This window comes from Acanthopagrus latus, chromosome 15 (genome assembly GCF_904848185.1).
Source record: "Acanthopagrus latus isolate v.2019 chromosome 15, fAcaLat1.1, whole genome shotgun sequence".
In the NCBI taxonomy this organism is placed as follows: Eukaryota; Metazoa; Chordata; class Actinopteri; order Spariformes; family Sparidae; genus Acanthopagrus; species Acanthopagrus latus.
Genome location: NC_051053.1, coordinates 18,214,030 through 18,229,031, shown reverse-complemented (window position 1 = coordinate 18,229,031; position 15,002 = coordinate 18,214,030). Strand labels below are relative to the sequence as shown.

Here is a 15,002-nt window from a genome sequence, read left to right as displayed (position 1 = left end):
AGCTGTGCGAGCTGCGAGCGTGGCCCTGCTGCTAATTTACATCAACAACTTCACAGGGTTCATTAGGTTAAGAGAATCTGAGTTCATACTTTATGTTTGCTAAATTAAGAAGCCATTTAAGCACTTGCATGGAGTCTTTTATCTTTTAAGAACAGCTGCTACAATGTTTTTGAACAATCCTTTTTTTTACCAACTTGTCAATATAGACCAAAAACAGATGATCTTTGCCTGCTCGTCATCTCTGCCTGAACATAAACATGTTTGCTGATGTGTGGGAAGCCGCTGTAGCTGCTCAAGAGTTGCCTGACTCTGGTGGTGAAGTCGGCTGCAGAGCCGGACCTTCTGGAGGAATAAACACCCAGAATCATGTCGGGTTCAGCTCTGCTACAGAGGCGTAGGGATCAAAGATTTTTTATTTTTTATTTTCAGGATTAGAAAGTGGATCTAACTTGACTCCTGTCTTTGCAAGTTGACTGCCGACTAGAGCTGGAGGGGAAATTTTACTTTAATTTTACTACACAAAGAGAGACAACTGGAGTGCTGAATTCAATGATAGTTGCAGACACACACACCCAGGATGTGTGCTCTCACTTGCAAGCTAAGAGCTAATTTACAGTAAAGTAGTCTGGCTGGTTGGGGTGAAAGAACACAATCCCAAGGTCAAACTCATGTATACCTGGCTTTTTATTAACCACTGACAATTACTGGTTTCTGCCGACATATATGAACACTGACTTTACCTGGCCCATTTGAGGAATGATGCTAGTGTCTCCAACACTGCCTGTTCATTTTGCAGTTTAGACACGTTTTTGGCTGCAGAACTGTTTAAACCACGCGTGATGATGACACCCAAATTAGTACTAAGAATAGATCTGGAGGCAAATTCTGGCACCTTTATTCCAACACATAAATAACACTGCCCGGGTTCCCAGCCTTGATGTGTCAGAGTGCAGCCTTGATCCTGGCTTGGTGATAACTAATCACTGATGAGCGGCTGCTCCAGAGAGACATCCTTCAACCCTTACAATGACCAGCTTTGAGGGTCTATCAAACACACACAAAGACACACAGACAAAGACAGACAGACTGACAGATTTATCTCTTTATTCCCTGAGAGAACAGACAATGACCTCCACTGTGTGTTGAGGCTGCCAGTCCTTTTTGGTAAGACATGAAGTGACAGTACAGCAGAAATTTAATGCAAAGAGTAAAGCTGAGTGAAGAGTGACAGCTGACAGAGATCAGGTCAGACAGCTGAGCAGTGATAGTTGGTATGAGACCAATCTCCTCCACAAGAACACATAATGACTCAATTTCACATCTGCCAGGATTGCCCTGCCAAAAATTATAATGAAGTTGGATATTTGTTTTGGAGATTGTGGAACAGGTCCAGTTTCTTAACACACAGGATCTGACATGACACTGCAGGCTTACAGCGGTCTGTGTTAGCAATGAGCTGTGTGTGCTGTTATCACACTTTCCTCGGAGGATTGTGTTTTCTATAGCCAGACAGGTTTGGATGGATTGTTCTACTTCTAGAGTAAAGTACATCATGTCCACTTTCCGGTGCTGACATAATTGTTGTTTATCTAATCATTCATTCAGAATATTTGCTCAGCTGTTGAAGCTGTCACAATGATTAAAAACATATATGTTTGGTCATGTGTGAGGGCAAAGGGACAAATATCTGCACAGTCTACCTGCATGTATGAGACACAATGATGTATTTATTTTTTGGCTTACTGGTTTAATCAGTCTAAAAAGGCATGCAAATTACATTTTAGCCAATTGAGGAGACATTACTATTATTTTTTCTTAAATCATATCAATTTGAGTTTAGAACCACTGTAAAATAAAGCCACAGCCACAGTTCACCAATCTTCCACCTGGCAAGTGATATCCACTGCCACAGCACCAGACTGAAGAGCAGCATCATTCCACCGGCTGTGAGACACCACCTTTAAAAAACGTTTTAAATTCAAAATGTATTCTACAATCCTGGTGTTGTAAAATGACTAATGAATGAACATTTAACCTTTAAAAGTGCTGGCACGCCAACACAATTTGTAACTATATCTCACTGGTGATCAAGTGGTTGGAGTGGACTGTAAAGCCTTCACCTGCATCACCCTCACAACACTGCACTAGAGCAGGCCCGGTATACCATTATTAAGAAGACTTTTATTTTGAAAGGCTGTTTTGATTGTAACCTTGGTAGCAGACACACAAACGCACTGAGTATTTTGGTGGTGTGCCAGTCAGCAGGTCTGCACACTTCAGCCAAGTGATGGAGCCGCATACTCAATTCCATTGAAACAAATTTATTGGGATACTACAAACTGCTGTGGAGCTGCTGAGCAGCTGTCACCTGTTATTATCAAACAGACCTGGCAAGCTAAGAGCCTGCAGGCAGGTGTCTACTGTTGAGGGGAAACTAGTATTAAACTGACATATTTGACAAAGCCCTGCACAGAAAAGAGAACAATAAACTATGGGTGTGTGTCTGTGTGCGGCTGGTCAAACATCCTTCTCTTGGGAATATAGCAGCCTTGTGTAAAGAAACCTCAGTGTAAATGGGGATAATGAGTACAAAAGGTAAACAAATATTTACACAGGTCACTTTGTTCTGTGTGTTTGTGTTTCTTTGCATTTAGAGCCAAGTTGTGATGCATGTGTCGTCTCCTGGCTTTGGCTATATTACTTCGGGTTTGCATCTTGTTAAATGAACAGTCAAAGGCATGAAGCTATAAAATGATTAGACAAGCAAATAGACCTGTTGAAAGATTACCGACTCAAATGAAACGCGATGAGGTGGAAAGAGCAGTGTTCAGAAATATGTTTGCTTTGGTAGTATCAAGATATGTTTGAGTTGACTTAATTTCTATGTTGTTTGCACAATTCAAAAGGTAGGTGGGTGGAAGGAGCAACAAACAGTTTAAAATTGTTTGCCATGTAGTCCAGCAGACAGCATTCTTAAAATTTCTAAAATCTGACTGACCTATTCTACTAGTGGGCTAATGTAGCATCAACCAGCAATGAGGAGGGAGCTACAGAGGTCCATTAAGCTCACCAAAAAATATCTTTTGCATTAATTTTCAGACCTGTAGTCTTGGACGCCGACTCAGGTGACATCACTCGAGGCATTTATCAGACCACACTCAGACTGTCAGGAGCTACAAATTACTTACAACTCTTCTCGCTACTCCACACAACCTGTGAACAGACTAACAGCAGAGCACAAACACATCATACTACAGCTCAACTAACACGGAGACAACTGACACTTATTACGGACAGAGAGGCCTGAGACAAAACTTTTTACTTCAACCCCACCTATACTCACACCTCCAACTGTGAAATGAATCCCTGCTGTGGAAGCTTTTACATCAACAACTGCTGTCAGATTAAAGCCCTGAAAAAATCAAAGAAAACAGAAAAGAAAACTTTCCTGAGACGTTTCCTGGAAGACATCAATTTGTCTGATTGACAGCCAGGCTTTCTGAGTGGGTTTCCACAGACTGCAATGTGTGACTATTCATTGTACATGACACCAAGTGAATATGGTGACCGACTATATTATATGTAATCTTGGTTGTGAGGTGTGAGGAAGAGGAAGGTGTAAAGCTGCTTGATTGACAGCATGACAGTGTGTATGTGATCAGGACCGGATTAACCGCCGGAATGTCAGAACAAACTTTTCCCTTCCATCCTTACTTCAATTCCTTACCCTCTTTTTTTTTCCTTACTTACCCCTTTACTTATCTAATTACTACATTATGTCCCTACTTCTTTAATTAGTTAACATCCCCCCTTCCCTCTTTCCTTTTACGTCTTGCTCCGGATGCTGGCAAAACAGTTATGAGGCAGAAACATAGACAGAGAAAGAACAGCAAGACAACAAAAGTAAAATATGGAAAGAGCTCACATTGGCGGCATGATGTGATCTTATTGTCTCACACACACACACACACACACACACACACACACACACACACACACACACACACACACACACACACACACACACAATTGCTGGATGCATCTTCTATTTGTGTATGCTACTTTATTGCCTTTTCAATCTTCCAACCAGGCAATAAATAATCTCAATAAAAACCTCTCTATTTAGAAAACAGCAACTTATTTACCTGTAAAGTTAAATTACAGCATCCATCTCACAACTATATGACCCTATGTGTGTGTGTGTGTGTGTGTGTGTGTATGCGCACACCCTTTATTTGTCCATGAAGTAATCGGTCATCTGATTGACTGAGCTCTCAGTGAATTTATGAGACAAATTGTGAGAATAAAAAGAAATAAAAAGAAAAAGAAACTGTTGACACCGAGCAACTGTGAAGTGAGGGAGTATCTTTCACAATAAAGGTTCATTAGAGGTGTTGGAGCCAGAATACAAGAGAAATAAAAGTATGAGCATCTGCACACTTCAGACTGCGAGGCAAGCGTTCAGTCAAGGACGTTCTTGAAGCGGCGCACATGAACAAAGCTGGCGTCACTGTCAAAAGAGGGACATACAAACAAGACCTCCTGTTTGACTCACACACGCGCACTGACGTGACCGCATCTGACAAGGAAGCGCACACACATACACACAGACGGAGACACATGCACAGACACCTGAGATTCCCTGGTGTAATGTAATCCAATGAAGTGTTGGCAGGCAGACTGACACAAACTAGCGAGTTTCCATTCAATGGTGCAGCTGTTTAATCAATGAATTGTTTTTTCTTTCCTAAAGCAGAAACTGGCATCCTTCAAATTCCTTGTTTTATCCAACAAACAGTCAAAGGTTATCATCAATCAGCTGATTATTGTGCATGAATAAAAGAAGCAGGAAAACCTACATACAGAAAATGTAGTATTCTGATGACCAGGCTGCTAATGAACAGCTGCTTGTACCAACTTCTGCTGTATAATCTTAAAACACTTTTGGTTTTGGTTAATGGTTGAGCAAGTCTTTCCGTTTTAACTATTGCTTAATGGCAGAAACCACAGGAAATTCATATTTTCTTTTTTTCTTTTTTTTTTTTGCAAGAATGCCAAAAATTCACTGGTTCAAGCTCTTCCAACCTGAGCATTTTCTGGTTCATACTATCGTCACATATGATATTGAATCTATTATATAGAGGGTTTGGACGGCTGGTCCGACAAAACAAGAACGTGGATACGTCTGTTTGGGCTTAGAAAATTGTAGTGGACTTTTTTTTTCATTATTATTTCATTTATTATTTACAATCTCAATGAGCATCCTCTGTCCTAGTCCAGCACTATATGGCGAATGAAAATTTTATTCAAGTTGGCTCCCGCATGATGCCATATGCTTTGGACAGGCAGGATAATGATGAGCAGATAAAGAGAGAAAAAGGGGGCAAGATGAATATGACAGGAGGAGCGATTAGAAAACACTCTGAACCACCCGCAAAGCTCTCGTTTCAAAGAACTGATAAGAAAAGAGGAAGGGCTGCATGCTGTGGGAGGACTTACACCGTGCATGTGTTACAGTGCAGTATTTCTCTCTTTCCGTATCTACATCTTTCTGTTTCCATATATGACTCTCTCACTCTCTTCCCTCTCATCAAATATTCACAGTTGGTCCCATTAAACATTCACCGCGCAGCGCTGCTACGTTTATCTGCCCTCTGCCAATCAGCCTCCAGCGAGTGCACTAGAAGCCCACCAAAAGCCTAAAAACACACACGGTCTGGCTTGCAATGTGGCAGTCTTGCAGAGAGGGGGAGAGGGGAAGGGATGACAAGAAAGAGGGAGGAAGAAGTGGTAAAAGAGAGAAAAAAAGAAGGGGATGGAGACTGAGGAAGAAAATGAGACACGCCGAAGAAAAACGACGCAAAGAAAAGGAGCGCGAGGGTCCACTCATCAGCACTTGTCCATGTTCAGTGAGAGCGGTGCCAGCCTTGCACCTCAATAATTCAACAGCGGGACGAGTGCCGCAAGCCTCTCCCTCCTTCCTCCTCCTCTCTTTCGCTGACATCACAAGGCCTTACCTAATAACAGGGTAAAAATACACTCACTTCACAGTCCAACACAATACGCGGCACATAATTGCAGCTAAAAATAACACGAAACAGCATCAAGACAGATCACATTGTCAACAGTGTTTCCTTTCGGGCGATCCGACGTCTGCACGCAAAGCGCATCAGCCGCGTGTTTCAGTCAAACGTCTCACAATTGTCTGATGTAACAGACGCGCTTTCATTTAATCGATCCTGCTGTTTCCACCCTGCCGCATAAAAGCTTGCATTTCTCCACACAACGCGCAAGTAAATTCCACCTGAAGCATATTTTTGCACCTCTAGTCCATTTCATGCCATTTTTACACACAGAACTACAGGGATGGTGTGTTGGGCTCCGAGTGCCGCCAAAACCCGGGTGACCTACATTCAAAACGTTGCCTGAAGTCAATTAACGGCTGAGAAAAGCAGCAAAAATTCATATTTGAGAAGCTGGAATCAGAGTGTTTTTGGCATTTGGTACTCTAAGAAATACTACTGAAAAAAATGACACAAGTAAAAACAAGAAACAACAAAAAGGCATGTCTGGCAGCGTACACCAGATGTACAGCCACCACTGGTGTCTTTCACTCTGGATGGAGGATGAGACTCAGCCAAGAATAGACCCCATCAACTTCTGATGCAGATCCAGATAAAGGGACGGAGCCAGTATTTAATTCTCGTTTTCTTCAACATAAGGCATATTTTTGCCATTTCCATTACTTTCTCAGAGAGTAAATCATGGATCTTGATGAAAATAATTGCCTATATTTAGGTGGTTGGTATCTATGAGTGAGTGCAAAATGGGACTGAGGTTAGTGCTCTACTGAGTGTAATTATACCTTCTAAAATGCATTCAGTTGGTCAAATCAAGTTACTCATACAAAAATAGTTAACACTAACACAGCAACTTTACGCTGCTTGAGTCTCCCTCTCTTCCTCTTCAACTTCTCGACTTAGCGCTGTTCGTTTTCCTCCCACTATGAAACCCTGCATGTCTGACGGGCGTTTCATGAGTCAACAGAGCACTGGTTAACATTAAAAGTAACAGATAATCAAGTAACAGTAGAAGACTGGTGACGATGACAGCGAGCTTCATAAATGAGAAGCTGCAGATAAAGCTGAGTGAGCAAAATCTAATGCTGACTTGCTTACATTCATGAAGATGTGCAAAGTTTGTCTTTTCACTCAATGAGATGAGCCACTGTAATGAACTTACTGCCAGAAAGGAGATATGAAAATATCTCACAAACTTCCCTTAATCATATCCTTAAAATCTAACCACAGACTTCTGGTACTTAATCTTTGTACAAAACGGATTCCAGCCTCGACATGAGACGTACAGAAGTCATGGCTCATCACAAAAGCCACGGAGAAACACTAGCTCTCTTTTCATTCAAGTGTGCACAAAAGCATGTGAGAGCCCTTCAGTAACAAAGTAAAAGTAACTTAAGTTTATGAGCACAGTTCCCTTCTTAACTTCTGCTTCCCAGGGTTTTTATCAGGTTGTCACTGCTGCCTCAGGCTAACAGTAATTGTCATTACTTCTGTAAACGGATGCTTGAGTAACTTGTGAAATACAGTGGGACAGTTTTATGGCTTTCAGTATCAGTAGCTCTGGACTGCAGGAGCATTTAGATATCTGAGTAGAGCTGCAGATCGGATGAATAAAAGAAACTATTTTAATAATATATTAATCGTTTTAGACATTTTTAAAGGAAAAATGGTTTCAACTTCTTAAATGTGAGGATTTGGTGCTTTTGTTTGTCACTGATGATCATAAATGAAAAGTCATTGGGTTTTAGTTTTGGTTGGACAAAAGAAGCAATTTGGGCTCCTTGCAGAAACGCCATTGCACATATAAATGCTCACAATGGCGTAGGTCACTTGCATAGTTGGATGCAGTGGTTGTGTGTAGAGCAGAAACACTATAAATCCACCTTAACTGTTTCCCTGTTTCCAGTCTTTCTGCCAAGCTAAGCTAACTGGCTACTGGCTGTAGCCTTATATTTCACAGACAGACATGAGAATCCTCTCATCCGACTGTGTCATAAAGCCAGTGAACCCATTTCCCAAAATGTTGAATTGTCTCTTGAAATGAAGATCGATCAGTTCATCAATTCCTTGTTAATAAAACACCAAACTTTGGTAGCACGGTACATGCTGAGCTTATAATGCATTGTCCATTTTAAAGGGTGTGTGTACCTGTAGTCTAAATGTTTCTGTGCTTGTGTCTGCCTTTGCATGACTGGTCCTGTTTGTATCCTATTCATTGGAATTTTCCAACTGTTTATAGTATATTAAGAATATAAAAACTGAACAGACTTTCAAGGCTCTGAATGAGAAAATGCAAACTAAAAAAAAGTGCTTCTCAACCAATGAAATAAAACAACAACAGTAAGTAAATGTGTTTCTCACAATGTGCTGCTGTGTTGATTCACACGTGTGTGAGCGTCAGTGGAAGTGACAGACCACGTGTGCGTATGTGAGTATCCGCTTGAGCGACTGTGCGCATGCATGTGACGCCACACGACCCAGCCATAATCGCTGACCTCACTGCGAGCCGATGTGCCCTCCTGAGCCAAACAGAATAGGGATTAATCCCGCCTACGCACACACTCACACACCCACACACACCTCGTAAGTACAAGTGATACTCCGAAGTTCCCTAGACATCAAACCACCAAAGCCGATAGACTGCGCGTACAATGTTTGCAAACAGTAACAAGGAATGCACAAGCAGAGGTCAGAATAAATGTGTATTTGAACCTCCAGCTGCTGCAGTACTTCTGCAAACAGGTCTGTGTGTGTATGTATAACATGTGAAGCCAAGATGTTTAATGTTTGTGTGCGAATGGAGACTACATAATCTACACCACTACACCATTTCAAAACAAAATTTGGTATTACATTTGTGTGTTTTTGAAAGAAAATGAAAGGGAAACGATAATAGTGATACTTCCTTAAGCGTTAATCTCACATTAGCATAGCCATCAAGGCTAATTGGCTTTCTCTTCAAAGGGCTTTGCCCCCCCTTTCTTATAAACTCTCCAGTACAAGGTTATCATGACCTAACGAAACAAAGGCTTCAACTACTAAGACTTGAGTTGTAGGAAATGACAGAGTGATTGTTTAACCCAAGGGTGCAGGTCCCAGTGTCCCCTCGCCAGAGGCTGTGGCAGTGGAGATCTTGCTTCTTGTGTTTGTGAGAAACACATTGGCAGCACCAGGATGTTTTCAGCTCCGCTTAAGGGCACTGTGCACTGGAGGACAGACCAATGCATGCGAGTTCACATTGTGACGCTGCACACAGACAAAACTTGTACGCATTGAGTGTGAGAACCGTTAAGTGGGTGAGAGAAAATGTGTGCAACTGTGTTTGTGCTTCAAGTGAGAAAAGAGCAGTCATCTTTGTGTGCCTGCGTGTGTGTGTTTGTGTGATAATTGTGACCAACACACACACACACACAGAACGCAGCCTCTCTGCCAGACAGCCTATGGGATGAAGAGTTTCACCCCTGCTGTTGCCGGGTTACTAGCTCCGGACCACTGCCAAGACAGCCCTCCACACGCGTGCGCGCACACACACACACACACACACACACACACACACACACACACACACACACACACACACACACACACACACACACACACACACACACTAGATAAAATCGCCTGGTGAGAAGGGTTTTTAAGATCTCTCTTCAAATCAATCTTTTGTTTATAGAGGAGGAGGGGAGGGGAGGGGAGAAGGGAGAAAACAACGTAAACTACAGAGAAAATGACATGGTCGGAGGCAGAGAGATAGAGAGAGGCAGAGGGAGAGACAGAGAGGGAGAGAGAGAGACAGAGAGAGAAAGAAAGAGGCAGAGGGAAAGGGAGGGGGAGAGGGGAAGACAGAGAGATGAGAAAGAGAGGGGGGGGGGGCAGAGGAGGAGAGCAATTCAGTCTGCGTCCCCTGGGAAAAGAGCAGCCCAATCAGTCCAGAACTGGCCCTGATCTGATGCTCATTTCATCACTCAACCTTTGGTGGCCCGGTCTGACGCTTACTTGGACGAACACACAAGTCTGCAACACATTCACACACCAAGACTAGAAGAGAAAACAGTGACGGATCAATGTGATACATGTGCAAAGGAAAACACATGTGCCATCCAAAAAATCCACAGACGAGGGAGCTTGGATTCAGCGACGCAGCAGAAGGAATAATCTGACACACACAGTGTAACAGGGAGACTAATGACAACAAATCTGCCGCAAACACTGAAGCACAGGTGGTGGTATTTCAACATGTGTTAAACTGCCGCAAAAACACACACACACACACACACACACACACACACACACACACACGCACCAACACAAACACACTAATCACACTGATTTAAGAGACAAATCCAGGTTATTACAGCCTACAAATTACATCTGACTGTCGTTTGGGCTTTCAAAACCTGAGAACTGGAAAACACGGGAACATCATTTCACCAAAGTCCCATAAATCGAGAAAGATTACCTAAATGACTTTATTCAGGGATAAAAACAAAAAGGCAGAGCATCTTACATGTTGGCAACAGGACAGTTATTGTTTATTCAAGATTCAAACAACCATTCAAATGTGGGAAAATGTTAAATATTTGGTTGTAACATCGAAATCTGCTCAAGACTTGCAATGTCAAGTCAAGCAAATTCACTCAAACTCATTGTGCTACAACTTAATGCTCGATACAAAAGGAAAACTTGCAATGTTCTCATTTCTCATGTGTCCGCATAACGTTTCTGAGCGCTGATGTCTTTTTTTCAGTTGGTTCCAGTGAGGGCAGAGTGTCTGTGGCAGCAAGTGGCCACCCAGAGAAAAAGCGCTGCACCCAGCACCTTTTTCAAAGAGCACCGCCTTTTTTGTGCACTTGCAGTTGAAAATCTCTCAACTTTTTCAGAAAAAAAAGATGGCTCGTTGCTATTGCTCTTTATCAGGCAAAGAATCGTGTATCAGACCAGGACTTGTCCCCCCAGTAACCAAGAAAATGGAGAAGTTTTGTTCTGGCTCTCAGTGTTTTTTTTCTCTCACTGCACAGGTGCTTCAACCAAGCGCTCCTGAGACACTGCAATCACTTTTTTGCCTAAAGAAACATTTTGTGGACTTCGGTGTGAGTCTGATATAACATCTTTAGCCTGACTGGTTCTTGGATACGTGGGAGTTTGTTGCTTCTGAGATGCAGAAAACATTAATTAATCATTCTTGATCATTTTATCAAAGAAAGCAGAGTTTTCTTGGTTGGTCTGATTAAATGCACAACCCCAGACCATTCTAGAAAGATTCATTCTTTCCAGATAGAGCTATTCGATATGTTATTTTGGGGGGTTATTTCACATTTCTTTATTTCATATTCCATCCTCTAGACTAAATAATCAACGTATTAATAATGTACACAATTTATGGCAGACGAATTGATAAAGACAACTATTATCAGGCACCTGACCAGGTTTACACACGTGCTGAAAAAGCAGGCAGGACGATAACAAAGTGAGGCCAGGTTAGTGTAAGCATACACTAAAGGCTAACTAGCCCTTAGCATGGCTATCTGGCTACAACAGCTCAAAAACAAATGTTTTAGTGACCGCTTTTGTCATTCTGCATTTCAAGACGGGCTACATGATCTGCGCTGGAATTACTCTGAACAAATTACACTCAGTTATCAGTTTGAATTCAATCAAAATGTGTTTTTCTGAAAGACTAATTCTTGGCAATCTTTGCAGCACTTTTCATTGTCTTGAGGGGAATTCCTAGAATACCAGACCAAACCCAGTGGTCATGAATTCCTTTCCAGCCGTCATGTGACATGCGACGAGTTACCACTCTTTTTCAGTCAGTGATTCCGTGAGCCATCTTTCTGTTACCCAAAAAGCAGCGATCTGTGAGTGAGTACGCATATTTTAGTTTTCACAAAATGGTTTGAAAGCCTGAAAGTATAAATGTCGACTTAAATAAAACTGATATTTAAATGAACAAACTTTAACTGTTTGCCTTGTGCAGTATGAAGCATCAGAAAACTAATTTTGTGCTTTGTTTTTTGACTTTATGGCAAGCTTAGTAGGCTACCTCTGTGTGTTACTAAAGCCAACATGTAACCCACACCACACAGTAGGGAATAACAGGAAGAGAAGAAGAAGAAGAAGAAGAAGAAGAAGAAGAAGAAGAAGAAGAAGAAGAAGAAGAAGAAGAAGAAGAAGAAGAAGCTTATAGAGTGCTTATCTAGCTCTCACTGATGCGTAACAAAGGTAGCTGGACAGTGAGTGAGTCAGTTAAAAGATGTTTGCCTTCCCGAGGGCAAGTGTCAAACTATGCCTATGGATGGCAATCAATTAAGGAGAAAAATGGAGGCTTGGCTTTGTGATTCTTGTGATACTGTAAAGCAAAACAGGTACAAACACCGAGCCACAGAAAAGTCTGTACAGCAGGTCAGAGTTGAAGTCAGTTTGTTAGGTGAACATGGTTGTTTCTCACTCTGAATGTTGCCATGTTTCCATATTTCAGCAATTAACTGTATGTCTGTGTGTGTGTGTGCAGTTTTTTTTTTATCCTCATTGACACAAACTGCGGCCCGAACTGTTCAACTCAGTTCACCCAAGTTCTTTTGAACCAGAACATTCCTTTATCTCATCCTCAGGCTGCTGCCAGACTTGAGGATATTTTAGGCTGAAGGTCAAGCTGGTGCGCGTCCAATCATTTGCAAGAGACCCAACAGTAACCATAACAAACCAAAAATGGTTGCAGGCGAGTGCCAAAGCCCGCTGAAGCCCACTGTACAACTTAAACCGTAGCTGCTCAGCTCAGCTCTGCCAAGTGGCCTCCAGCTTTTCAGGAATCTCAGCTGACGAGGACGGGACAGAGCGCCTGGATCGCTGCTCTTAAGAAAACGAACCAACAAACCTGCGGCTGACTCCGCTGAGCGGCTACAGCAGCCTACCGTTGTCAGCCTTCAGTTTGCATAAACTCACACCAAGCTGCACGGTGGACATCGACTGCACTTACCTCTGGCTGAGAGCTTTTTCGTGTTGATAATTTTAGCAGCATACTCCTGGCCGGTGGACTTCTTGACGCATCGGCGGACGACTGAGAAGGCACCCCTGGAGCGGGAGAGAGAAAAATCGATGAGCCCAGGTGACGGATCAGTGAAAGCACTTCAAACACAACAAAACTCCTGAGCGCACGGCTGTGTCACTGAACTTGTCACACAAGCGAGGGCGTGCATTAATCACATACACATAAAAAGGAGAAAGTGGGGGGAAGGAAGTCACATGCATATTTAATACAGTCTGATGTTCTGTGCACGGAGATGTGAGAGGAGGTCGTGGCGGCTCGTGCTTGACAAGGGGAGGGAGAGCGCTCCTCATTAGCTCAGGAACATGAGAAGAATGAAGCCACCGAGAGGCAGAGTTAACATTTTCTTCTTTGCGGGGCTGGTGGCATTTTTTTTTTTTTTTTTTCACACAGACGCCTCCTTTAAACTCTCACTGGTAGGTGGAGCAGCTCTATTAGCCACAGCAGGCAGCAGATTAGATGTTACAAAGTGGCTTTGTAGACCAGGACATACACACTGCTGCAAAACCTATGTGTCCTCTCATGTTTTTAATCCCCTCAATGCAGCACAGGCTCGTCGTCTTTGACACATCCAGCACACTAGCCTCTCTGCGGTCTGCACAGAATGAAAGCACGAGAAAAACACACACACACACACACACACACACACACACACACACACACACACACACACACACACACACACACGAGATGCATGACTGAAAACGAGGAGCGCCAGGATGCCACCAGGCGACGGACGCGTCCGTGCGAGGCGGCTCTCTCGACGCGTGGCTACCTGCGGACACCGAAGTTGCTGCCATTTCACACCTTTTTTTAGAGGCGGGTGAATGGTGTAATACACCTTTAAATGCGCATTGAGGATTAAACACAAGCCCCCGTAGCGCTAACATGAACCTGCCTGCAAGCTTATTGCCGCTGAGGCTGATTTTTCCTTTTCCCCTCTCGCCTGTTTGTTTTTTTTTTTTTTTTTGACAGCCCCTCTCTTGCCGCTGTCAAACACTGAAGTAAACGCGCAGCGCACAATGGCAGCAGGAGACAAACGTGCAAACACACACACACACGCACGCACGCACACATACACAGACTGAATGCAACAAGAGCAGCAGCAGCAGCAGAGGTGGAGGAGGTGGTGGTGACGGTCGCTTACTTTCCGAGTTCCTCGTAGAGCTGGTATTCGTCTGTGAAGCGGGTCGAGGTTACAACTGTAGCCATGTTGACTGAAGTGAAGGGGAGAAGGGGGGGATCGCCTCGCGCTTCGGTTGCCGCCTCGCGCAGGTTTCAGGAGGAGGAGAGCTCGTGAAGGCAGCGGAGAGAGGGCTCGAGCTCAGAGAGAGGGAGTGGGAGGGGTGTGGGGGGAGAGCTGTAGTAACGAAGATCCTCTGTTGAGAGGAGGAGTCACCCCGGAACGTAAAATGGAAAGCGTTTTTTTTTTTTTTCCAGAAGTGGGCGTTCACCGTCCAGCTTCGTGTCTCACCTGATGTAATGTTTTGCGGCTGTTGTGATGTATTTTTTTTTTTAATCTAATACTATATGTTCATGACGTATTTTATAATGCAGGTGCACTCAATCCGAGAGGTGCTGTAAATATCGATACTTTTAAACTTAAATTAAAAATCTGCCTTTTGTGTTGTGTCTTATAATTTGTATGGATTTAATGTTTATAGCTATTTAGATTTATTTTGTTGTAATTATAGCCCTTTATTCTTTTAACAACAGTTCATATAGATTTTTATTTAGCTCTTACTGTTGTTTATTTTTTATTGTTTAATAAAATCTTGTTTAAATGTCACTGTCTTGTCTTTGGATATATCTTGAAAGAGGCTCTGGGATGAGACTATTGTTACATTTGAAAATTAATTTGAGAAAAGAGAAATGTG

General features: G+C 42.8%; 1 protein-coding gene across 19 annotated transcripts in view; it reads right to left on the bottom strand.

The window, feature by feature from the left end:
• Nucleotides 1-14,491, bottom strand: part of camk2g2 (calcium/calmodulin-dependent protein kinase (CaM kinase) II gamma 2) — a 55,534-nt gene extending 41,043 nt beyond the window's left edge. For 9 of the 19 annotated variants that reach the window (XM_037123255.1, XM_037123256.1, XM_037123246.1 and 6 more), the window contains exons 1-2: nucleotides 14,273-14,490; nucleotides 13,057-13,151 (exon numbers count right to left, since the gene is read on the bottom strand). In XM_037123255.1, the coding sequence (XP_036979150.1) occupies nucleotides 13,057-13,151; nucleotides 14,273-14,337 (160 nt within the window). In that variant the 5' untranslated portion in view covers nucleotides 14,338-14,490. Of the gene's footprint in view, nucleotides 1-13,056; nucleotides 13,152-14,272 lie in introns of all 19 variants that reach the window. The other 10 variants (XM_037123262.1, XM_037123263.1, XM_037123251.1 and 7 more) reach the window with 2 other exon arrangements.
• Nucleotides 14,492-15,002: the final 511 nt, after the last annotated feature.